Source organism: Magnolia sinica, chromosome 3 (assembly GCF_029962835.1).
Source record: "Magnolia sinica isolate HGM2019 chromosome 3, MsV1, whole genome shotgun sequence".
In the NCBI taxonomy this organism is placed as follows: Eukaryota; Viridiplantae; Streptophyta; class Magnoliopsida; order Magnoliales; family Magnoliaceae; genus Magnolia; species Magnolia sinica.
Genome location: NC_080575.1, coordinates 97,899,139 through 97,926,714, shown reverse-complemented (window position 1 = coordinate 97,926,714; position 27,576 = coordinate 97,899,139). Strand labels below are relative to the sequence as shown.

General features: G+C 39.9%; 1 protein-coding gene across 1 annotated transcript; it reads left to right on the top strand.

Moving 5' to 3' along the window:
- Positions 1-1,025: 1,025 nt before the first annotated feature.
- On the top strand, positions 1,026-25,912 carry LOC131240358 (pre-mRNA-splicing factor ATP-dependent RNA helicase DEAH7). The gene is given in 18 exon segments (XM_058238529.1): positions 1,026-1,174; positions 1,340-1,395; positions 1,493-1,625; positions 2,749-3,019; positions 7,921-7,954; positions 8,408-8,669; positions 8,796-8,969; positions 9,066-9,205; positions 9,323-9,420; positions 12,635-12,743; positions 14,473-14,650; positions 16,187-16,416; positions 16,504-16,548; positions 16,550-16,684; positions 20,711-20,782; positions 20,887-21,063; positions 21,658-21,719; positions 24,156-25,912. Coding segments are annotated over 17 exon segments (3,729 nt in total). The 5' UTR covers positions 1,026-1,174; positions 1,340-1,389; the 3' UTR covers positions 25,759-25,912.
- Positions 25,913-27,576: the final 1,664 nt, after the last annotated feature.

The following is a 27,576-nucleotide window of genomic DNA, read 5'->3' as shown; positions in this document are numbered from 1 at the left end:
GACCTAGCACCAAGCTACATGATGTCAGGACTTTGTGGGGCCCATTGTGATGTATGCATTTTATCCACACTGTACATCTGTTTTCCAGCTCATTCTTATGTCATGAGCCCAAAATCGAAGCATATCCAAAGCTCAAGCTGATCACACCACAAGAAAGAGTTGGGATTGAACACTTAGAGTTGAAAACTTCTTGGGGCCTACAGAAGTTTAGTTTTGGATCAAGCCGGTATTTGTGTTTTCCTTTCAACAAGGTATGAGTTACTTTGTAGATAGGTTAGAGGAAAAATAAACATCATTGTACCCTAGGATAGTTTTAATAGTAGACGTCATTATTTACTACTTTTTTCTTTTGGTGTGGTCCACTTGAACTTTATATATGCTTCCATTTGGCTCATGTACTAAAATGAGCTGGCAAAATGGATGGACGGCATGGATAAAACACATACATCACGAGTGGCCCACACAGTCCTGACACCACGTAGCAACATGATGGGCGCGGATTTAGTCAGGTGGCTACCTAAACGAGTTCCGATCTCTTTTGTGGGGCAACATCGTTTTATTTTCTATATCCACACTGTTCATCATTTTTTCCAGATTATTTTATGGCATGGTTCAAAAAATGAATTCGATCTGATTATCAAGTAGACCACACCACAAGAAACAGTGATTATTGAACGCTCACCATTAACAACTTCTTAGGTTTCCCATAATATTTATTTTGCATCCAACGTGTCGGTAATGCCACGGAGACCTGGATGAAGAAAAAACATAAATATCATGATCCAAAACTTCCGAGTCCAACAAAAAGGTTTTTAATGACCAATCATCAGCGTTTTCTATGGTGTGGTCCACCAGATATTTGAATCTGCTTCATTTTGGGTTCATGTTGTAAAATGATCTTCCAAAACGGATGGACGGCGTGGATATACAACAAGTGGCTCCACTGAAAAGACCGGACGGAAGTCGGTTAGTTCCCGATGTGATTGAATCTGCGCCCCCTACATAATGTGGTCCACCCTGCATATCAACTCGTCAATTTTTATCCTTCTTCTCGCGATTTTCTTGATTGTTACTTCTTCGGACACAACAGTGGTGGGTACTTAATCGCCTCGATTCAGAGCTATTCGACCTTGTGGCAGGCCATGGCCAATGAGAGAGAGTTTGAAACTTCAAGGTTTTCTTCAAGTCTTTATTCCTTCTTCTTCTTCTTCTTCTTCTTTCTTCTTCTTCTTTTTTATTTTTTTTCCCCATTTATTAAAGCTCTTGGAATAATTTGCTTTTCTGTTGAAATTTGATAAAATCTCAGAATACTTGTTGATTTTCATCTCACATCTTGCAGATTGATTGTGTAGCACTGTTCGTTCGATTAAGATTTATTTATTTATTAATATGGAGGTTAGTGTCGTGTTTTTCCATAAGAATTTAGGTTGATATTCTTTTCCTTTTTGTTTCCTTATTCTTTTCATCTTCATGTTGATATTTTCCTGTATAGGGAGGTGAAGGAGTAATTGACATTGACAAAATAACAGTCCTATTGGAACCGGATAAGATCAGTGAAGGAGGGTTGCATATCCCTGGCAAGGACAGGGTGGTATTCCGACCCCCTGAGAGGAAATCTGTTCTGGGTATGTTTATGTACATCCATAACAATTATTTATTTATTTATTATTATTTTCCTTTTAAGCATTTTGTTCTCAGTATCAATACTCTTTCACCCAATGTGCTGCAATGTCTCGATACTCCCCTCAACTCCAAACCTTCTTGCTTTCTTCCATGCACCCAATTATTGTTATCAATCTTCTATTGGGGGCTGTTTGGATTCCGGCCAAGTTGCGTGGTGATATGTGATGTAACCAAATGGCCACACATGCCAGTTGATCAAGATATTGAAGAAAAGGCCTGCATCTCACGCGGGCACACTTTGCACATGTGCACAAGAAAATGTCCACTTTCCTTTTTTAGCTCATCTTTTCTTTCAAATCTCTATATTAGGAAATTTACTCTTTCTTTCATATCTTTATAAATTTCCCTTTCTTTCATATCTTTACATTAGGCAGGAGAATAATTTTAGATATTTTTGTTATCTAAGTATCTTCTTATTTTAGGTATTTTCTTAATTAGAATATTTTGTTATTTAGGTGCTTTCTTATTTTCGTAGTTTTTTAGATTCTATAACTTTTATTACAGATTGTAAGGTTTGATTATAAATAGGGCCTATTGCCTATGGAATAAGACGAGCTGATTAATATTCTCTTTATGAAATTCTCTTATTTTCTCTACAGTGGCTGAGAGTGGTCTCTAGTTCTAGACTAGAGGACTGTTGAGCTTGCTAACAGTCTTGCATTTGTGATCTCTAGCATTCAGCTAAAGGATTGTTGGGTCGTTTCCCACAATCTCTTTCTATTCTTATTGATTTATTTGCTTTTCCTTTCGGGTTTGCATCAATAGGCTATCCATGGAGATGCTGTCATGACAACTCGTTCCATACTTGTTTGTGTACTTGTTTGTCAACCCATTAAGGGTGGATTGTGAGTTGTGACTAGTTGTTACATCAAAATCTTAATATGGCTTCTCAATTTCCCCAAACTTTTAGCAATGCTACTTCCACCTGAATTTGCTCTTGCTATGTGCAACTAAGGTTTGGCATCGGCATTCAATTGCTTATGCCGGATTCTTTTGTGCTTGCTACTCAATAATGGATGTTTAATTTCTTACTAAATAACTGAATTGTGAACTATTTTTGAACAGGTCTGGATGCTCTTGTGATTGCAAAGTGAGAATCCAAGGGTGATGCTGGGTTTAAAGTTCCCCAAGATAGAAATATTTCAGTTGTGACTTCTCTAGATGAAGATGAGAAGTCTAGTCTCTCTGGATTTGATGATGCTGAAAGTAATTCTTTTCAAGGGAGAAACACTCGTGATCACCGTCGCTATCGGGAAACTCATATGGAAGAGACATCACATTCAGGTGAGACATTCCTAGCTGTACAAGCATTAATTGTCAATCGCACTTTAAGCTTGTTGTTATTTTGTATCTTTTCTTTCCTTTTCTTTTCCTTCATCTCATTGTTTTTGTTGACATATCACATATCCCTTTGTTTTAGAGCTGAATGTTGGTTGCTATCTGAATCCTGTTGAGTTTTCCAGGTTCTTTTTTTTTTTTTTTTTCCCAAAAATTTTGAGAATGTAGATTTAATTTTTATGACCCTCTGAAGAAATGCTTCCAATGGAACTCTATAGTAAAGAGTTGAATAGGAGGTTTTGCACAACTATAATACAGGCAACAAGGGAAGGAAGCCATTGATGTTAGCTGAAGTTGTTGTTAGTTATAAGCAGTGTTCGAAATATCGGTATCGCACAATGTATCGCACCCTTGAGATACAGATACGTATCGGTTATCGCATGGGATATATCGTTTGTATCGCATAGTTTATCGCACTTTTTGGGAAACATGGGGAAACATTGGGAAAATGGTTGAATTTTTTAATGAAACTTTGGGGATTGTTAAAAAACCCCTTAATACACACTTTCAAATCATAACATCTCAAAAAAAATATACACATAATAAGTTTCCTTTGTATAGGGTCCTAAGTTATGCGATGTTTAACTGAACTAATGCAACTATATTTAAATTGGATGCATGATATTTATAAATATATCGTAGTCATGTATTAAAACACAACCAATTTATTGAAAAGACAAAGAATAACTTAAGAAGTAAATTTTGAGAAATATACTTATGATTGATGGGGACATGAAGTGACATCACCAAGTTCTGAAGGGCCCACCATGATGTATGTGTTGTATCCACACCGTCCATCCATTTGAAGATATCATTTTAGGCCATGAGAAAAAGAATGAGTTAGATCCAAAGCTCGAGTGGACCCCACCACAGAAAACAGTGGAGAGAGTGACACCCACCATTAAGAATTTCTAGGGGCCACAAAAGTCTTTGATCAAGCTGAAAGTTGTTTTTTCCCTTTTTTCATGTGTCTTAACTTATAAATAGGTTGGATCTCAAATAAACATCACAGTGGACCCATGATCAGGGTTTCAATGGTGGGCGTCCCTCTCTCCACTGTTTTCTATGGTGGGATCCACTCCAAATTTGGATCTGACCCATTCTTTATCTCATGCCATAAAATGATTTGGCCAAATGGATGGACGGCGTAGATGCAATACGTACATCATGGTGGGCCCCACAGAACTTGGTGACGTTACTTTAGTAGCCGGTCTGGCTACGCGTCTTGAGAATCCAAGGACGCGGATTTCCTACGCAAGCCATGTGTAGGAAGTTCCGGCGCTAAAAACTTAAGTGGGGCCCAACGTGATGTTTGTGAGTAATCCACTCCGTTCATCCATTTTTTGAGATCATTTTAGAACAAAGAGCCAAAAATGAACAGGATCCAATTTTCAAATGGGCTGAAAATGTAAGGATTGAACATCCACAGTAGAAATATTCGTGTGCCCATAAAAGTTTTGAATCAGGTTAATATTTGTGATTTCAGTTCATCTCAGCTCCGTGGGCCCCACCATAATGTATTTGTTTCATCCATTTCGTTCATACATTTTTACGGATCATTTTAGTGCTTGATACAAAAAATTATAGGGATATGATCTCATGTGGACCACACCACAGGAAAACAATAATGATTGGATATCCACCATTAAAATCCTCCTAAGGCCCACTGTACTGTTTATTTGACATCCAATCTGTTGATTGGGTCATAAAGACCCAGATGAAGGGAAAAAATAAATATTTGGTTGGATGACAAACAAACATCACTGTGGGCCTTAAAAAGGTTTCAACGGTAGAAATTAACAGTTCCACTATTTCCTGTGGTATGGTCCACTTGAGTTGTGGATATGGTTCAATTTTGGGCTGAACACCTAAAATGATCAGTAAAAACGGATGGACGGCATGGATAAACCACATGCAATCACGGTGGCCCAACAGAGTTTACTCGGTACGAGCGTACCATGTCGCCCGTCATTGACGGAAATGGATTGGCTACTCCACCAGCCAATGGCTGATGGTCAGTGCTCTGTGGGCCCACCATGATGTATGTGTTTCATCCATTCCGTCCATATATTTTTATATTTCATTTTAGGATATTAAACAAAAAATTAGATATATTCCAATATCAACTGGGCCACATTACAGGTAACAGTGTGAAATGAACGTTGACCATTAAAAACTTTTTGGGGTCGATAAAAGTATTGGATCTAGCTGATATTTGTTTTTACCCTTCATCTGGGTCTTTATGACCTAATCAACAGATTTGATGTCGAATAAACAATACAGTGGGCCTTAGGAACATTTAAATGATGGATATCCAATCACTATTGTTTTCCTTTGGTGTGGTCGACCTGAGATTTATATCTCTCTAGTTTTTTGGATAAAGTCATAAAATAATCTTTAAAAATTTATGAACGGAATGGATGAAATACATGCATTATTGTGGGGCCCACAGAGCACCGACCATCATCCGCGGGCTGGTGTCAGGGGAGTATCCAATCTGTTTCCGTAATTGACGGCCCCAATGCCACGTGACCAACTTACGTGGGTCCCACTAAGATGTATTTTTTGCATCCACACTGTCTATAAATTTGAAGAGATCATTTTATGGCATGAGCCAAAAAATGGGTCAAATCCAGAGCTCGAGTGGACCCCACCATAGAAAACAGTGGAAAGAGTGACTCCTTTTAGGTAGGCCCTTAAAATTCTTAAATTTAGATATCAACCCCTTAAATTAGAAAGGAAACCGGATGGACGGCGTGGATATACTACATACATTAAAGGTTGGCCCAACTGAGTTTACTGAGTACGATAAGAGCGTACTCCGTAACCCACTGCATGATCGAAACCCCTTTTCACCCCATTTCCGCGCCCTTCTTCTTCGTTTTCCCTCTCCTTCACGCACGCAGAGATTCCGACAATCGCGGCAGCGACGATTCTCGTTCCGGAGGAAGGGGTTCCTCAATCTGGCCCGATTTCTCGCCGGAATCTCCGAGAAATCTCCACAGATATATCGTAATGGACCACCTCCGATCACCAATCTTCGCTGGTACTCTCCGATTTCTCTTTTTTTAAAAAATCTAATTCAAATTTTTTTTATTCTCCACCTATGCGCATGGCGATATCGCACGATATATCGTGCAATATCTGAATTTTTGCATTTTTGGTATCTTCCGGGCGTTATCGCCCGGGTATCGTCTCGTTGGGGCCCGATAACGATAATATCGGCCGATAGTATCGATATTTCGAACACTGGTTATAAGCTTGTTACATGTCGAAGTGAGCCAGCTTTCAACCATATTCATGTAAAAATTCCTCACCAAGAATCCGGCCGTATGCTACCTGCCAAGTTTTACGTTCCAGATCGAGCAATCTAGATTATGAGTCATTTGCGATCTAGAATGCTATGTCTACCATACCCGGAATTATGGCTCTATATTCTTACTATTAATTAAGTTAAATGCAAATTTATATTTACAATGCGGAGATTTATTTATGTAGTTATACTATAACACAGCACACAGGGTCTATAATAATAAAATTCATCACTTCATATATAAATTGCAATGTTAGTTCAGATATAAAACTATATTGCATGCACAATGTATGTATCAAAGTGACACACATGGTCTTACCCCTAGCATACCACGTATTGGAGGAAGTAGTGTACCACGCACTCATTCTTGTACTGCATACCAAGTCGACCTATGGTCCAGGTAACCTTGATCCAGCCATTTAAACCAAGTTAGTTTAAAAGTTTGACGCATCCTGTTGTGTTTTTTGGCCTGTGCCAAACATGATTCATGCAGTTGCTATCGTATTTTGCTTTGCCCATCTTGTCTTGTAAAGGGTCCTTAGCACTGAGGTCTGAGAATGAAGGATGAATATTGAATGCACATGATAAAACAGAACAAGGCAACAACTTTCTAAAGATTTTTTTTTTTCTTTTTGAAAGAGAAGAATTTTATTAATCAAGAAAGAAAAAGCTACAAAAGAAAAAAAGGAAGAGCAGCAGAAAGAAAAGGAAACTACAGAAAAAAACTATGAGAACAGAGAACAAGAACAAGAAAAGAGAAAAAAAAAAAATACAAATATCAGTCTCATGAATGACCCAAACGCCTGACCGAGCTATCTAAGGAGCCCAATCCCTAAAAAAGGCTAGAACCCTCGAGTTGTGAGCAAAAGTTGGATTTGCATATAGGGCCAGAATAAAATTTATCTGGCGATCTTTTATGGTTTAGTTATGCACATAATGGACAGATAATGCAATGTGGATAGGTGCCTACCTTCTCATAGCATTGAAGATAAAGCAGTCGTGGTATTGTTCACTTGAGGCTTTTCACAAATACTTGGGTTTCTATTTCTGGCAAAGCAAGCCCACATTTTGGGAATTAAGGCCATTGGCCTGTTGCATCTCACCATGGATGAAGTATGCCCCAAAAATCTTCAGATATGATATGTTAGCTACTAATATTAGGCTTCTTTTCAGTTGAATGTGGACTATTGCTGTATTTCTCTTGTTAAACATCTGTTTTAGACTAGAAGTTGCAAGGTTAGGATTTGTCTTGTCAAGGAAATATATGGTGCATAAGGATCATCCACCGTGCGATGCAATTTAGTTCTGGTTTGGATCTTTAAACCAGGGCCCCACTCGTTAAAATTGAATACCCAAGTGTGCAATGCACAGCCTCAGGTCATGGATCATATGGTTTCTCTTCAAGCGACACATAAATTGTTTGTGATCCTGCAAAGATTTCCTTGCAAAAGCAAGGATGAATATTGTCTTGTGACTTCTTAAAAATGTGTCCTTGTTCTCTCTAGTAACACATGAGTTTCTTGATGCTTTGGCACAGATGTATTCTCTACCATTTCTGATGGAAGACAGGATGGCAATACACGGAGTTCTCATCCGTCAAATGTATATCAGCGTTCCGAAGTAAGATATTGCTGCCTTCTGTTATTTATTTTTTATTCCTCTTATCAAACTGACCAGGATATCCCAAATTCACTTTTATCCTGCTGGAATCGGAAGTCGTACAATTATCATATATGGAAGAGGTCCAATGCCACTCTCTTTTGACCTAGTGCTTTGGATCTCATGAAATAGATCCCTACATGATTTATTTTATTTGATGTCAGAGAGGAATATTATTTTTGTTTGTTTTCTTCTTTTGGCAAGCTACAATATTTTTTATTTACCTTTTGGTGCACAAGAAATTACCAAAGAGGATTATCATGTGCATATGAGTATTTCTTTGTGTGTATAACTATGCAAACATCTGGAAAGATCCAAGGGTGTATGGTATCATTTCAATTTCAACCGTATAATGGACCTCTTGTTTCTTCTTGAACAGATCTCTTATCACCTTTTTGTCTTTATTTTCTAAAGGTTACAACTCCACATAGTGGAAGTTCTCGAAGTGTCAGGTCTCGAAGTCCAAGTAGGTATGAGAGAGAAAGCCGAACCAGTGATAGAAGGGATCGGAATGAAGCAAGGAGTGAGAGTAGGAGGGGAAGGCATGATGATGATGGTTATCATGATGAATATTCACAAAGAAGAGACGGATATCGGCGTGGACATGAAGATAAGTATGCAGGAGAATCCGAAAGAAAGAGAAGCAGACATGGATCTGCTTCTAGGCGAACATCTTGTATGTTCCTTGTCTTGCAATTTTTCCCTATTTTAAAAATGTTTTTGTAAAGTTTATGACTGATCTGTATGAATTTTCAAAAGTCTATTTGCAGTATCACATATTTTGTTTCATAAAAAATTGCAGCCCGATCTGATTGGGATGATGGGAGATGGGAATGGGAAGATACACCTCGCCGGGACAGTCACTCTATGTCTGGTAGGCATCATCAGCCTTCACCATCCCCAATGTTTGTTGGGGCATCACCTGATGCTCGACTGGTGTCCCCGTGGTTGGGTGGTCATACTCCTCATTCTGCAGGTAGAGTACTGTGAGCATGGAATTGAAAAGCTATGTGAACTTGATATGTTAGTTGTTATCATTGAACATGTAATAACTCGATTACGTTTGTTGCAGGACCTGCTGCTTCTCCCTGGGATCACATCTCTCCTTCTCCAGTCCCAGTGCGTGCTTCTGGAAGAGCTTCGAACTCTCGCTATAGTGGAAGGTCTCATCATCTCGCTAGTTCTGCTGAGAATTCAAGATTGGTTTCTGAGGTATGTTGCTTGCAAGCCATGTATTGTGTTTGTTTAGGACTTGTTTCCTTTGGTTAATAGAACCATTTTTTGAACTTGCATCTTATCTTAATAATTTTACTTTCTCCTAATTTTCAGGAAAATGAAGCTGATGATAATTCTTCGAGTAAAGAAGACAATCATGAGCTAACGGAACAAACGCGTTTAGAGATGGATTACAATGCTGACCGTGCATGGTATGTGACCTTCCAAATTATTCATGAGCTTGATATAAGGATATTAGGGATGAAAAAATATTTTTAAGAAACATGGGACATGTTTGATGTGCCATTAATGCAGGGCCATTTTCACACAGAGCTTGAGTGGGGTGGCCTGTGGGATGTAGGGGCACGCTCAGGGTGGGTTGCCTGTGTGAGGCGGGCCCCACCCGTGTGAAGCGGGTGGCTCTTGTGAAGGGGAACTCATGTGAAGTAGGGTCCATGAGGGCGGTTTAGCGGAGGTCCTAACCCATAGGATGTGGGGCTTGTGCTATGAGATAAAGGGATTGATTTGCCACGCTCTATCAGTTTGAGCTTTTAGAGCAAGTGGTTAATTGTCCTGCGTCAAAGTGGTATCAGAGAAGGAGGTCTCGTGTTCGAAACTCCTCACCGGGGGTGATTAATTAATGCGGGGGCATTTTCACACCGGGTTCAAGTGGGGTGGCCTGTGGGATGGAAGGGCACACTCGGGGTGGGTGGCCCGCATAACCGATGGATTTGGGGCTCGTGTGAGGCAAGTGACTCGTGTGAGGTGGAGCCCATGGATTTGGGGCCCATGAGGGGGTGGAACCCATGGATTTGGGGCTCACGAGGAGGATTTGGCCGAGGACCTAACCCATGGATTTGGGGCCTGGGCTATGAGATAAAGGGATTAATTCGTCATGCTTTATCAGTTCGAGCTTTTAGAGAAAGTGGTTAATTGTCCTGCATTAAATTGGTATCAGAGCGGGAGGTCTTGTGTTTGAGACTCCTCGCCGGCGGTGATTAATGCGAGGGCATTTTCACACTGGGTTTGAGTGGGGTGGCCTGTGAGATGCTTGGGCACACTCGGGGTGGGTGGCCCGCATAACCCATGGATTTGGGGCACGTGTGAGGCGGAGCCCATGGATTTGGGGCCCACGAGGGGGCGTGATAGGGACATCTCTCGCATACGCGCACGCACGCCACCTCACCTACCCACGTACGTACGGAGTAGGAGGGCCCTACCATCGATCTGTCTCGATGACGACGTCCAGGGAAGGCCTCCTACCTAGAAGAGGAAGTTTGGTTCAAAAGATTGGGCCCGATAATCAAGAAAAGCCCATCATGGGATCTCATGATCGTGGCCCACTCGTCGGATAATTTCATATTTTAGGTTTTGTTTATTGTTATTATTTAGAACATTGTGAACACTTTAGATTTCTCTGTTTGGTTTTTATTTTAGTTTACTTCATCGCCAAGTAATAGGTTGCGCACATGGTGCGAGTTTTGGGGTATAGGATTTTCCCTATAAATAGGCATCCCTTGTAGTTCTTTTGATTCATTGAAGTTAATAAAAAAATTCCTGCTTTATTTTTCTACTCTCTTCGTGAGTTGTGGAAGAATTTAAAAGTGGGTGTGAAGCCCTCCCTTTTCGAAGGGCTAACTATCGTGGTGCGAGGCCACATCGATCCCGATTCACCCCCATCCTCCATCATCTTTTTTTTCCATCTTCCCCCACCATCCGTACTTCGAATTTGTCCTTTTGTTGCATCAGATTTCTTCATTACAGTAGGTTTCCATATTTCGGCCCGTAGGCGAGCTGAAACTTCGGCAGGGCACCACGCACAAACCGTACATCGGATCGAGCTGAGATTTGGGGGTTTTGGAGTCCATCCCTGGTTGACCAGGGCCAAGGTGGCATTTTTCTGCGTAGTGGACCCCACACACGTGCGGCCGGGATCACACGTACGTCTGTTTGGGACATTGTTGCTGTCCACACGCGGGATCGTCTTTTGGCTCAGGTTTTTATCCTCTTTTATCCCCTCATAGCCGTTTTTCATGAATCCTAGTCCTAGATTACGTTTTCTCTAAGTTATTTGCCAATTTTCTTACCCTAGGGTTCCCCGAATTGGAATTTCTGAATCCCTTGGATTAGGGACTGATTACTATGCATGCGTGGATGATTATTTCTCATCTTTGAGTATCGTTTGGTTCATAATTTTTATTGATCCAGCCCTATCATGTGTAGGCTTGGACCCGCATAGATTCTCCTTAATTGAATGTATGGACTTTCATGTGGGATATGGAATTTGTGTAATTGTTTCTGAACTAACGTGATCTTAAGCCTGAAATCTCGCATATCATATTTAATTTTCATGTCCTGCATCAGGGCAGAACCCATGGATTTGGGGCTCACGAGGAGGGTTCGGCCGAGGACCTAACTCATGGACTTGGGGCCTAAGCTATGAGATAAAGGGATTAATTCGCCATGCTTTATCAATTTAAGCTTTTAGAGAAAGTGTTTAATTGTCTTGCATCATTAATGCAAGGGCATTTTCACATTGGGCTTGAGTGCGGTGGCCCCTGGGATGTAGGGGCACACTCGGGGTGGGCGGCCCGTGTGAGGCGGGCCCCACCTATGTGAAGCAGAACCCATGTGAAGTGGGGCCCACGAGGGGGGTTCAGCCGAGGTCCTAACCCATGGGATGTCAGGCCTAGGCTATGAGATAAAGGGATTGATTCGCGCTATTAGTTCGAGCTTTTAGAGCAAGTGGTCAATTATCCTGCATCAGCCATTTTGAAGATGGTCCATTTTTTGCAGCTGTGTAGATCAAAGGATGAGGTGGTATCATGTTACCCTGAAACCACTGTTCTTAGATAATGATTTTAATGCTAGTGATTCGTCATGCTCTATCAATTTGAGCTTTCAAAGTCAGTGGTCAATTGTCCCGCATCAACCATTTTGAAGATCGTTCATTTTTAGTAGTCAGTGTAGATCAAAGGATGAGGTGGTATCATGTTACCCTGAAACCACTGTTGTGTTCAGATAATGATTTCAGTGCTGGTGATTTGTAGCAAAACATTATAGGAAGCTAGAAATGGCTGACTACAACAAAACAATGTTATTTTCCCATTGCCAATGAAATCATTTAAAGTCAACTTCCTCATCAACTTTTGACTACTGCATTATTTAAACCTTAGCATCCCAGTGGCTTCTAGAAAAGCATTGATTTGCTGTTCTACTTCTGGTATCCCTTGACTAATTATGGTTTTAGTACAATTTTGGTAATGAATATTATGGTCACGCTGTTATGGTTTTCATGTGAACTGCACCTTATATTGTTAATTGTGGTTACCTGACTTGCTCTTGCCGTCTGATTTATTTATTATTTTTTAATTTTTTAATTTTTAATTTTTTGTGTTTCTTATTCTTTTGGTGATTATACTGTAGGTATGATAGAGATGAAGGTAACACAATGTTTGATGCTGATAGCTCATCACTGTTTCTCGGGGATGATACTTCCTTCCAGAAGAAGGAAGCAGAATTGGCCAAGAGACTGGTTCGTATAGACTTTCCAGTATGAATTTCTTTCTGTCAGTTTTTATTCAAGGATCATTTGCCTATTAGGAATGATCTGCTGGGTAAGAAATAGCTTTGCTAGTTCCTGCTGATTCAACTGCATGATCTGCATTCCCGTAGTAATATATAGCAGATTGTGTAATGAAATCTAGTGATGTTTCTGTACTCTGCTATGAATTAAAATATTAATTATCCCTTTGATTCTGTTTTCTCTTTATTTATCTCTTTCTTTTTTCGAAACTTTGTTAACAACAACAACAACAACAATAACAACAACAACAACAATAACAACAACAACAACAACAACAGGGAGTTGGCTAAATTTGCAATACAAGCAGACACCCCTCTAACACCAACCTTTAGTTATGGAGTTGGCTAAATTGTTAGGCAGACAAAATGATAAAGTCTAGAACAAAGGTTGATAATCTTGTTGAAGATCCATCAACTTCTTTTAGAGCCTTCCTCTTCATTTAAATATCCTATTCAGCTCTGGGATTTGTCAATCTAACCTCCCTGTATCATCTAATGATCCCTCCCATCTGGGGGTCCCAGGCTGCCAGTGGAAGAACCTTCAAAGTTTAATTTTCATGGCTATCTCCTTTTTCCTGCTCCTGTGATTCTCTCTCTGATGCATCATTAGGTATGAGAATGACACCGCTAATACCTTTTAGTAGTGAGGAGGCCACTTGATGATGCTGCTATGTTTCAGTGGTGCCTCCCCAGTGAAAATTTGGCTGTTTGTCAAATTGCATTCTGTACCCACTATCACCAGCAAATAAGGCTGATCCTAATTAAAAATTGAAGAACATGGTAACTTCGAGTCATTACAGCTGGCTGGATCTTATGTTTAATGTAAATTCTTATATGCGGTTCTATTTCTTGTTTCCAGTTGATCGAACTACAAAATACATATTGACTGTTTGAATTATGCAGAATCCATATCCTTGGATATTCAGAATGCATTTATCCCATATCCTTTTTTTTTTTTTTTCCATACAATCTTGAAGACAAGAAATCACACATCACACCGAAAAACTTGACTCAAATGAACTGCAAAACTGGAGGATAATTTAAGCTTCATATCCATAGGAAGCATCTCAAGGCATCAATGATACAAATCCATGATTTTTGGAACAACATTTTTCTTTGGGATGAGTGGAGAAAAGTGGACCTAATTGAGGCAGTTATCTTTCATGAGAATATAGGAAAAATATCTGCAAGTGTGCATGACTTTTGTTTCTAGGTATTGGTGGCTCACGGCTGGATTTCTTTGGGTGAAGTGGGACAGTTGGGGCGTCTGTGATTCTGTTCATTGTTTCACTTTTAAAGACTGCTGAAATTGACAAAGGGTGGTGTAACTCATTAAAGACAAGATCTACCTCCTGTAGCCACAGCCTCTCCATAGCAGTATCTGCATTGGCTAACTACATAAACTGAATGCAATCTGGGAATCACGAATAGAACCTCCTATTTGTGCTGCATGTGTTGAACTTTGGGGAAAGCATTATTACATTAAAAAGAAATCTTTTGAAAGTCAGCAACATTTGTTAATTGCACCTGAATTGATTTTTTACCTTGGAAAAGACTGAAACACTCTGTTACTTAATGTCCGCCAATTTTCTGTGTTGTTGTTGGCCCAGGAAACAAAGCAGATGGTCATATTGCACTTTGTTTCTCACTCACGTAGATTGTGTGCAAGTGTACTGCAGGTACGCAAGGATGGAACAAGGATGACACTTTCTCAAAGCAAGAAGTTATCACAGCTTACTGCTGATAACGCTCAGTGGGAAGATCGGCAACTACTGAGATCTGGAGCTGTTAGAGGGACGGAGGTGCAGACCGAATTCGAAGATGAGGATGAACGCAAAGTTATACTTCTTGTTCATGGTATGCAAATATCCTTATTATTTTCCCTTTTTCAAGTAAATGGCAGGAGCCTTTGCTTTATTGATAAATGACGAACGTAGTAACCTATGTATGAGATTACATGTGCTTTTTTTTTTTGCCATAAGTTGGATTCTTTGAGGTGATTGTGAAGATGGAGTAGAATGCCCTTGCTTGATAATTTGAGGTGCTACTCGATGGTTATAATGAATCTTGATATATTCATTACAAATAAAAAAATAAAAAAAATCGTTGGTTAGTGGACAACAGAAGCATAGGTAACCGTTATCTTTTTTATTTTATGGGCAATGGTTATTTCTTATTTTATGGGTAAGGAGAATTGTATTAAGGAGAGAATCTAAAGATGTATCAAGAAACAGAGTCTGCAATATAAAGAGAGAACCAACAGGCCCCATGCTAAAACGTTAGCTTCTGTGGGGGTGAATGAAAATGAGAGGTTTAATCCTAAAGCAATTGTTCTAGTCTCATCAAAGATAAAAGCTAATCTCCTAGTTTATGCTGTGTTGTTAAAAATTTCCACTTGGATAAGCATTTTGTTTGTCACATGGGGAGAGAAGTGAAAAGGCTAGCTGATTCTTTAGCGAGAGATGGTATGAGGCATTTGGCTCTTCGTGAGGGGAATTCTTCCTGCTTCCCCACATAACGATAAAGGAGAACCATGGTTCAAAATATCAGCTGATATGCATCTCTTTTCCGAAACAGACCTGATACAATGCATTTTCTTGTCACTGACATGTTGACTTGTTCAATCACTGATACAGTCAATATTATGCTTCAGTCCTGAGTTTGTTGCATGCTTGCATGGTCACTTATTTTGCGCAATAGTTTCCTTTCTATGGTCGTCTTTCTGTTTCGGTGCCCAGATTGCCATATTTTTCTACTCTGCTCTTGCTTCCATTTGATGTTAGCTAGTAAGATTATTGCCAGACATCTCTCTGCTGTTTGAAACTTGAAACCACCTGGTCCTGATTCAGTTGGATAGTATTTTCCATGGATTTTATTTTACATGATCTCACTAATCTCTTCGTGATATGTGTTTAAACCACCTCTACTTCTAGCATGTTCTAGAATAAATGAATTTAGAAATCAACTGTCTTCAATTGTTCCAATATGATAAAAACATGGGGAATCTCATGAGCAAGAGTTTATCAAGTTCTGACCCTTAGATTCTGTTTAAACTCATTTGACTGTCAATAGAGTGTATAGTCTAAACTAAGTTTTTCAAGTTACAATTTTGGAGGTCAGAAAACTTTTTCAATGTTGTGGTTCCCTTGTTAAAACTCAAGTACGGCTTCCAAAACTCATGCGAAATGAGTTGCATGAGCTTCAATTGATGGTGCGAGGCTTCCGTTTGTGTAACTGTGTAACACATGCATATTTCACATTCTGTTTTGTAGTTGGGCACATATCTTGTTTGTCTATGATTCTTGACACATTAAATGCCTTTGATAAAAATTTGAATAGACTTGTTTCATTTGGCCTTCTACCGAAACATTTTTACTATCTTTTCTGCCACAGATACAAAGCCTCCTTTCCTGCATGGCAGGGTTGTTTTTACAAAGCAGGCAGAGCCTACAATGCCGTTGAAAGATCCCACATCTGATATGGCTATAATATCACGCAAAGGATCTGCTCTTGTTAGGGAAATTCATGAAAAACAGAGTCAGAACAAATCACGCCAAAGGTTTTGGGAGCTTGCAGGATCAAAGCTTGGTGATATACTGGGTGTTGAGAAGACAGCAGAGCAGGTAATACTTGGAATGGCTGAAATTATGATTACCTTTCAGCAATCTAATACTATGACCGTTTGGAGTTCTCATTATGATTGGATGCAGATTGATGCAGATACAGCTGTATTAGGGGAAGAGGGTGAAGTTGACTTTTAAGGAGGATGCAAAATTTGCACAACACATGAAAGAGAAAGGTGAAGCTGTGAGTGATTTTACAAAGTCAAAATCCTTATCACAGCAACGACAATTTCTCCCAATTTATTCTGTCCGCGAGGAATTGTTACAGGTTGGTAATTTTCCCTGTAGAAGTTCACCGATTTTCACATTTTTGAGTATGGTTTTTGTATGAACTTCAGTGCTTACTGTATACATTCTGCTAAATACAGTTTAAACATCTGTATTTTCAATTTTGAGAAAGATAACATGTAAAAAATTTCTAACATGTAACAAAAAATAGACACAGGATCGGCTATTGTTGGGTCCCACCTGCAAATACCCATGGTTAGGATCGTCTAATGATGGGCCCCATGTGTAAACCCACATAGTTAGGATTGACTAACAAGGGGCCCCTAATGAAAATTTAAGTGGTTAGGATCACCTAATGATGGGTCCTCCCATGCTTAGGATTGACTAGCGATGCGTCCCACCTGGATTACCATTGGTAGGACCATGTGATGATGGGCCTCGCGTGGAAATTCACATGGTTAGGATTGACTGATGATGTGCCCACATGGAAATAAACAAGGTTAGGATTGGCTAAAGGGCTCCACATGGTTAAGCTCATCTAATGATGATCCCCACATGATTAAAGATCATTCACAGTGGGCCTCACATGGAAATACAAATGGTTAGGATCAATGTTTTAAATATCAACGATATCAGCCGATATATCTTGTATCCCACTTGTGTAATACGAAATGCACAAGTAGTGTCGATATATCCCACATAGTCGATCCAGTGAGCATTTTCAAATTTTTATCCATGTTTTTGCTGTAAATCACGTTAAACCAGTGTCAAATGGTTATAAATATATGATTCTTCATGTTTTCAAAAAAAAAAAAAAATCATTGGAACTTCGATTTCGAGATTTGGGGGAGATGTGTCAAGTTATAGAAAATTGATAAAAATCTAAATTTCTCAATTTCTCGCAAATCAGATGCAATCTTTGTATCCGCATACAATATTAAGCATGTATGTAATTGTAACTTGATCTAGTTATTCTTCTTTTGCTTTTGAACGTATTGTTTGGGTTTCCATACATGTCTTCTTACATTTATAAATTATATGAATAGACTTTGAATATACTTGCGTCAGTTTTGTTGGAAAGCGCATATATTAGGACCCCATATAAAGGAAACCCCTATTATGTGCACTCTTTTTCTTCTTTTTTTTTTTGTAATGTTTTGATTTCTAAGTGTGTATTAATGTCTTTTTAACTATCCCTGAAGTTTCATTGAAAAATTCGACCAATTTCCCAATGTTCCTATATCTCCCAACATCAACGATACATTACGCGATACAATTGATATATCCCATGCGATAACCGATATGTATCCATATCCCAAGGGTGCGATACATTACGCAATAATGATATTTAAAACATTGGTTAGGATCAGGGGCATCAGTGGGCCATGCTCGGGCCTGAAAAATCAGAATTTTGATTAGGGCCGGTCCGACAGCCTAGCCTGAAACAATTTAAAATCTGGGCCGAGACCTACCCCAGGCCATGCCCGGCCCATTGACAGCCCTAGTTATGATCAGCTAACGATGGGTCCCACATGGAAATACACATGCATAGGATCAACTAATGATGGGTCCAACCTGGAAATGCCCATGGTTAGGATCATCTAACAGTAGGCCCCATATTGAAGTCAGTGTTTTAAATAGCAAATAGTGTGTAGTGCACACTGTTCACTCTGAAGCGTGAGGCATAAGCTACATTGTACTTTTAGATTTTTAATTAGGGTTGTGCTTGGTTGCACCAAATATAATGAAATTTCATGATATTTTGCACCAATTTAGACTGTCTAATAATGAAATATCATGATATCTGGTGCAAACAAACATAACCTAAAATAGGGCAAAGATTAACTATAAAGATGTAGAAAGAGCATTAGAACTGGTTTAATACTGTTACTTTTATTATTTTACTAAAATCACTTAAAAAATTAACTACTTTTTATTGAAAAATAGAGAAATGTAACAAATCACTGAAAACATTAATTACTTTTGTTTTAGTAGAAAACAACTTGGACTGTAATTTATGTAGCGTGTATCGTAGGCTATGTAGCGTGTAGCATAGTATCGTGAAATGATTGAGAACTACGACGGGTCGAAATGCATTTTGTACTTTGTATTCCATAAGTATTGCATGACCGAATAATTCGAGAGGCGCGCAGCAGGGAGGTTCCTTTTAGGTGGGTCTCAAATGGCCTTGATAAGAGGAATCACCTTGCATTCATTGCCTGGGAATACAAATTAGCATGCAACTTATTTTCATGGGCTACATAGCGTTAAGGCTAAGCTAGGGTATGTAGTGTAAGCTACATGTTACATAGTGTAATCTATTTAAAACATTGTAGACACCCCACCTAGGCTAGTAGCTTGATAAGGCATGTATGATCCTTAGCAACTAAACCTGAACCCCACGTCCTACCCCAAACCCCAACCAAACCAAGCCTAGGTCATCCTATTACCCATTTCCGAACCACTACCGAACCAATCCGGAACCCAAACTAAAACATCTTTAAATCCAAAAGCCCAAAAGCCCCAAAAAAGCCCAAAAGCCCATAAAGCCCAAAAAGTCCAAAAGCCCGCATCTAGTGCCCAAAATAAGGCCCAAAAGCCGGAGTTCGGAGTCAACGGTGGTCGGGCGGTAGTCGGACTACCGCCGGCAGTAATCCGATTACCGCCCTGCCTCGACAAATGTGCCCCTCTAAACCACAACTATTCTTCCCTCCCAAAGTCAACTCTTCCATAGAATTACCCCCATAACTCATCTTATTTACCATCCTACCAAAGCTCAAGGACTAATAAGAGAGTGCCATGTGGCAATACCCTCCCCTCAACCAATCTCAAGTGGCCACATAATCATTCACCCTCCAAAACCCTTAGAATTACCAAAATGTCATCCCAAGAAGCTATAAATAGCCTTCACTTCTCTTCATTTCTCATCAACAACCACAACAATCAATCAAGAATCAAGAGAAGGAGAGGGAGAAAGAAAGAGAGTGAGCAAGTGAGAATGGGGAGTGTTTGAGCTTTCAAGCCTCTATCCTTCTAGCCTCCTCGGCTATCCCTTAGCTTACCCACTTACCTCGGAGTTAAACCTCTCAACCATAGTACACCAAAACATCTAAAGCCCGTGCAAGCCAAAGATCATACAATCATCATTAGTATTCACATTTCTTATCGCATCATTACTTCCTCTCTCAACCTCCCTGTTCCTCTAGACTATCATTGAACGTATGCTCTGTGACTTCCCAGAACTCTGGATCCTGTCACATCAGAAACTCACAGTAGCCTAGTCCATATTCCATCATCATCATCTTATTAAAAACTCCTCTAGACATTCTCTGGACATATGCTCTGTGGTGTGCTGAATTTTCGGACCTCGCCACATCAGAAATCTGAGTTTGACTAGTCTCATCTAACCTTATCATTCCATCCCTTAAGACTATTTTACCACACAAAGTAGAGACCGTATATCCGTACGGGCAGAGAGGGTGCCTAACACCTTCCCTCTTTGTAACCGAGGTCCCTTATTCAGAATCTCAAATTGTAGATCAGGAGTCAATTTAAAGCAAGAGAGTCTTCGGATTCTCTAGCTTGACGTATTTTGAAGGTTCTAGCCAACTGCGGGATTTTGAGTTAAGTGGCTAGTGGCGACTCCAAATCTATTGCATCATCAATCTAAATCAGCCTAATCATCCCCATCACCAAGAGATATCAAGCAACAAAATCAGCGTGGGCGCCGATTACCCAGTGTTCACAAACATTGATGGAAATAGACAAGGTGATGGGCCCCACATGGAAATACAAATGGGTAGGTCAGTTGGTGAGGCGTGAGAGGTCCTTAAGGAAATGGACACATTTTCAGGGAAAATTGATTTCATCAAAATGCCAGTTCTGCCTTTCAAAAAAAATAAAAAAAATAAAAATCCTTCCCAAGCAGTTGAAATGCTGTGTTCGTTGAATTAACATGGCTTAGATATAGATGAAGGGACCTTTTCTGCATTCTAATGTGATGTCTGAATCATGCCCTATGAAGTATGAGCTAATTTCGAAGTTTCTTCAATTAACCATGGATCAGGTAGTTCGTGAAAATCAGGTTATCGTTGTAGTTGGAGAAACTGGTTCAGGGAAAACAACTCAGCTTACACAGGTTTGTCCATATTATGATTGAATTATATAATCAATCGAATCAATTACGTTTCGCTAGTAGACTGTTTAATTGGCCTACTTCTAATTGATAAAATTCTGGTATAGTATCTGCATGAAGATGGATACACGACAACTGGTGTTCTTGGCTGTACCCAACCAAGGCGTGTGGCAGCTATGAGCGTAGCAAAGCGAGTTAGTGAAGAGATGGAAACTGAACTGGGCGACAAAGTTGGTTATGCGATTCGGTTCGAGGATGTCACTGGGCCGAACACCCTAATCAAGGTAGTAAATTCTTGGGATTTTGTTTTTGTTTTTCCTTTTCCTCTAGTGCCTGCACATTTAATGGCCTTTTCCTCTGTGGTGTGAAAGTAGAAATAGTTTTGTGGATCTTCATTACTATGTTAAATACCTTAATCACCTTATCATGTAGTTAAGCTTTCTTTCTTCTCTACTAAGCATGTTTTGCATTCTGAATCTCTGACGTCACTTCTCAATTCGTCACATCTCAGTAATCAGTATTATCTTTTGATCTGATTATTGAAGGCAGATCTCCAAAATGTATGTTTCAAGTTACTTCTTTGCATTGGCATCTTCAAGTTCTATTTTATTTCTCATAATTGCTTCACATTAGTTACTTATACTTTTTTTGTTTGCATGAGATGGCAAAAACCTTGATTTGCTACAATGCTTGGTTAATGTATTTTAAATTTCATCTTTGGTTTCCATCAGTCATTTGGTTCTTCTTTAGTTCATTTTTGTCATTGACTGCATAACTAGAAGACGTTTGTTTTCATTATCCTTCTGAAAATCCTTCTTATTGTTCTTAGTGTCCCTGACTCCCTGTCTGTAGTTCTATATGCTGAATCCTTTTTGCAGTATATGACGGATGGAGTGCTTCTTCGTGAAACATTGAAGGATTCTGATCTTGATAAATACCGGTATGATTCCTTTGTACTCTTAAAATTTGTATAGTGATATACACATCATCACCTCTGATATGTACGTGAGTGGATTGCCAAAATCAATGGCTATGACTCTTGTCTTCAGGGTGATCCTGATTCTTCTGGTGCATGCCCCAGTGGCTTGTTACAGCTTCCTCCCTTGACATACTATCTGTATTAGGCACACCCATATATGCTTGTCATTATTTCCTCTTCAACTCTGCAACCTGTGCATATTATGGTGCAGACCACATGTAATGGATAGGTAGTATCTACCTTGTCCATGGCTCAGAACTCAGAAGTCATGGTGATGGGACAATCCTAATCATACAATCAATTGATTGTTGACCACTGAATGTAAAACATTGTATTTTTACTATTTATTTGCAAGCTCTTGATTGGACACCTAGGATTGTCTGATCGAAGAAGATTGTGGACCATCTGCCATCCAAGGTGGGCCACTCCCTTCCACCCGTCTAAATCGTAGAAAAGTGTACACCTATCACATACTGATGGTTCACTCTGTAATATGGTGAGGACACACCGCACCAGCTATATCTTTTATGCTCATTGTTTTCCAAATGCTTTATCTGCAGTTATATCATTCATTTTTCCCTTGTTTTTGGAAAGGGTAAGGCGCAGATGTTTTATTAATAGTGTATTTGTATTGTCGGTGTTTTGCTTTTGTTGGTGATTGTTACATGTCCGTTTTGAGAATGATTCACTTATTATGTACTAATAACATTAACTTTCTCTTGCAACACCCTTTTTTTTTTAATCATGGCTTTTGGGAATTGTTGGGAATTTGGTGCCACTGCTAAATATACTCATTATTTCATAGATTTGAAACTTACTTGCATGAACTTTGTACCAAGGTACTGCTCCTGCTTTGAATTTACACTTCCATGAGTATTTTACTGCTGCTAATATTTTGAAACAGATGCTTCTTTGCTCCTGCACCCAAATCCTCTCCTGCTCCCCTCTCACTTTGTTGCAATAGCTAACTAGCCTTTGTGTATTTAAGAATCTGTTCTCTCAGTCTCTAGTGATCAGTGTTTCCACTTTAGTTCCTGCTCAAACATTGAATACTGACCATAAACCCAGCTCAATATTTGTCTCTTTTCTGAAGCATGGAACTCTCACCAAAGAATGGACCGTTATGCTACCATAAACATGTTCAAAACAAAAACTGAATACATTTTTGGAATATTTACATTATTTTAGATTTTCTAAATATTTTTTCCTGAAATTTTCAGGCAATTTTTAAAAAAAAAAATAAAAAAATCAACCGTTATGATGGCCGTAACAGTTGGTACGCCCCTGTATCGGCCGTTAGATACTTTGATCCTTCCACATGGTGGGGGATGCAGTTTTTCTTTTCTTAAAGTTAACATTGTTGAAAATCTGAATGATGAAGATGCTGTTTAAGTCAGTCGCCAAAAGTGGCATCGGGTTGCCTCATTTTTTTTCTACATATGTATCCACTCATCCTGCAATAGGGCCCAACTTTCGAGAATTCAAGTATGAACATGAAGTATAGTTTGTGGATATCTCTACTATATATAACACTAGGTCTTGGAGATTTTTGCCCCGGCAATTTGTTTTCCCAGATGGAGAACCTTGTATATTTTGAGGACACGTCAAGACATTTATAGTAAAGTTCAAGGGTATTTTAGGAACTTGAAAATGTGGTTGGTGTCCATCCGACAGCTCAGATTTCACCTGAAAAATCCCAGGAATAGCTTATATTTTACCCATAAAAGGCCTGGTGTGCAGCTGACTCTCTCCCCAAACTCTAATCTCTCTCCACGAGTCCACGTGCATTGCATGTGCCACACACACACCCCTAGTATATGCTAAAGGATCTACTAGAATGTGAGAAGCTTCAACAAACCAAGGGTTTCCTTGCTAAATATGAGATCAATCTGCACATCATACAGCTGTGGAGAACATGTGTATTAGTGAAGGAAATATATATATATATATATATTAAAAAAAACAGAAAAAAAAATACCCATAGGAATTATGAGTAGTCAAGATCCCATATCCATGTCATTTGGCATACATGTCCCAACCAAAGTACCAGTATAACTTTGGTGACTATTGGGAGAATTGGCTATTTTGCTTACTTAAAAGATATCTTGGCATTTAGACCAGTCTCCTGAGCCTGGTGGGGTTCTCCAAGCTTCACTGTTTCCATCCTTGTTGTAGCCTTTTTTTTTCTTTTTTTTTTTCCATTTTATTTTTATTTGCTTCTAGGTTTCTGACTGTGCTTGCCTGTAGCCACTTTGCTTTCAAACATCTTTATTCAAGTTCTCAACCTGTGTGAATGGCCTATTTTAGCTCTAACATTGATGCAAGCTTTAATAAACTAATTTGTTATCTACATTTTTGCCATATTTCATTTTTTCTAATTGCTGATATTTACTGCAGTGTGCCAATATTCCACATCCCTGGGAGGACATTCCCTGTGAATATCTTATACAGCAAGACGCCTTGCGAAGACTATGTTGAAGGTGCAGTGAAGCAAGCCATGACCATCCACATTACAAGCTCGCCCGGCGACATCCTCATCTTCATGACTGGCCAAGATGAGATTGAAGCAACCTGCTATGCGCTTGCAGAGCGCATGGAACAGCTCGTTTCCACAACCAAGAAGGGGGTGCCTAAGCTTTCCATACTCCCAATCTACTCCCAGTTGCCAGCCGATCTTCAAGCCAAGATCTTCCAGAAAGCTGAAGATGGGGCCCGAAAATGCATTGTAGCCACCAATATTGCGGAGACGTCACTGACGGTGGATGGGATCTTTTATGTCATCGACACAGGCTATGGTAAGATGAAAGTGTACAACCCCAGGATGGGTATGGATGCTCTCCAAGTGTTTCCTGTTAGCCGGGCTGCTGCTGACCAGCGAGCTGGCCGTGCGGGGAGAACTGGACCCGGCACATGTTACCGGCTGTACACAGAGACTGCCTACCAGAATGAGATGCTACCGAACCCTGTGCCAGAGATCCAGAGAACAAATCTTGGCAATGTGGTGCTGTTACTTAAGTCTCTGAAGATTGAAAATTTGTTGGATTTTGATTTCATGGATCCTCCACCACAGGACAACATCCTCAATTCCATGTACCAGTTATGGGTCTTGGGTGCATTAAATAATGTTGGGAGCCTGACGGAGCTGGGATGGAAAATGGTTGAGTTTCCATTGGATCCACCACTTGCTAAGATGTTGCTGATGGGGGAGCAGCTGGAGTGCCTGAACGAGGTGCTGACGATTGTGTCAATGCTTTCAGTTCCATCTGTTTTCTTCCGGCCCAAGGACAGGGCAGAGGAGAGCGACGCCGCGAGGGAGAAGTTCTTTGTTCCCGAATCTGATCATTTGACATTGCTCAATGTCTATCAGCAGTGGAAGGCGAACCAGTACAGGGGAGACTGGTGCAATGACCACTTCTTGCATGTGAAGGGGCTGCGGAAGGCAAGGGAGGTTAGGTCTCAGCTGCTAGACATACTCAAGACATTGAAGATTCCATTGACGTCATGTGGTCCCAATTGGGATGTTGTTAGAAAGGCGATTTGTTCTGCGTATTTCCACAACGCTGCAAGATTGAAAGGTGTTGGGGAGTATGTGAATTGCCGTAATGGGATGCCTTGTCATTTGCATCCAAGCAGCGCCCTTTATGGCCTTGGGTATACACCAGACTATGTTGTATACCACGAGCTGATATTGACAACAAAAGAATACATGCAGTGTGCCACTGCAGTTGAGCCGCAGTGGCTGGCTGAGTTGGGGCCGATGTTTTTCTCAGTGAAGGATTCGGATACATCAATGTTGGAACACAAGAAGAAGCAGAAAGAAGAGAAGATCGCAATGGAAGAGGAAATGGAGAACTTGAGAAAGGCGCAGGCAGAAGTGGAGAGAGAGAACCAAGTGACAGAGAGGCGGAAGAAAGCAAAGCAGCAGCAGCGGGTCTCAATGCCAGGCCTGCGACAAGGGTCCTCAACTTATCTTAAGCCGCCCAAGAAACTTGGGTTGTAATTAGAGTTATTTAATGTTCTGGCATAGTGATGATTTATACACTATGCAGGGTGTTTAACTGAAATTGAGCTGTCCTAATCACAGGACATATTGTAGATAACGTTGTAAAACCAAAATCAGACAGATTACGCAATGCGAACCCCTGATTGATGGATGTTTGTTGTGTTTAAGACTGTTAACTATTTTTGCACTGTAACTGCCAATTTGATATCCTCCAATTGGCCAGCCAGATAGTAAATTTTGGTCTGTGTCCCACCTAAGATGAGCCCCATGATTTGAAAGGTTTAGTTTGAGTTACATGTATGCCACCTGTAAAATTTCCGGGAGTGAGACATGGTTGGTTAGCTTAGCATGCTGGAAGAAAACAGCATTCATTGGAGTTTTGAGGAAATTTAAAAACAACAGAAGTCAATGCTCTTTTCTTTCTTCTTTTTTTTTTTTTTTTTTGGGCTAAAACAGCGGAAGAGCCTGTTAAAAAATTGTTACTTCTCTTGGGCCATTTAAGAAACCATGCTTAGTGTAGCAGCACCAACTGTTGACAGATGAGTGGTTTAGATCACTAACTATTGTCACACTAGTCCATTTCAGTGCAGTTTACAACTTATATATCTTCACGTTTCAAACAATTGCATTATCATATAGTACCGGGAGGACGGTTTTTATTTACTGTTGTATTAATCTTTTCTTTCTCGCAAAGAGATTTTATTTTTGGCTCAGATGCTACTCCATGTGTATTGGTCATATTATCATTTCCTAACGGTCCATTCTCATCATACACAAGCCCTGCCTGGTTGAGGGGATTGGCTTTATTATTTGGTTTAGGGAATTCTCATGTGGGACCCACTTGATGAGTGACCTAGATTATTTGCACAGCAAATCGCCTCTTCAATCTTCCACCTGAATTGTCATGGCACTCGAACTTTTTTTTTTTCAACAGTAGTAATGCCAGCCATTCTTGGAATGTTGACTACTCATCTGTTAGGCACATTATCTGGACTCCATTATACACGGCGAATGCTAGAAAATCACACCATGATAACAAGTTGAATTTCAACCTTGGACTCCATGGATAGTTTAACACCATTTATTATCAACCTCGACTCTATTGATAGTTTAGCACAATTTATTAGGAAGTGGATTGCGTACTGAGTAACTCAGTACGCTTAGCGTACTGAGTAAACTCTGTGGGTCCCATAGTCATTCATGCATTTTATCCACTCCGTCCGTACATTTTAGCAGATAAGTTTAGGTCTTTAGCGAAAAAAATGAAGCATATCCAAAGATAAAATGGACCACACCACCGAAAACAGTGTGAATTGAACATTTACCATTGAAAATTTCATGGGGGCCATAGAAGTTTTAGATGAATCTGATATTTGTGATTTCACTTCATCCATGTCTTTGTGATATTATGAACAGTTTAGATGACAAATAAACATCACTGTGGGCCATAGAAAGGTTTCAACGTTGGAAACCATTATTCCCACGGTTTCATGTGGTATGATCCACTTGAGCTTTAGATATACCTCAATTTTGGGATCAACTACTAAAATGATCTGAAGAAACGGATGGACGGAGTAGATAAGACAAATACATTCACGGTGGGCCCAACTGAGTTTACTCAGTACGATAAGAGCGTAACTCAGTACGCAATCCGATTTTCATTTATTATCAACGAAATGAAAAGGTAACCTATATTTAAGGGAAGCGGATTGCGTCCGAACCCTGGTCGGACGATAAGCCATCCAACCAGAGCTCCTGTGGGGTCCACCGTGATGTATCTGTTTATCCACGCCGTCTATCCATTTTCTCAGATCA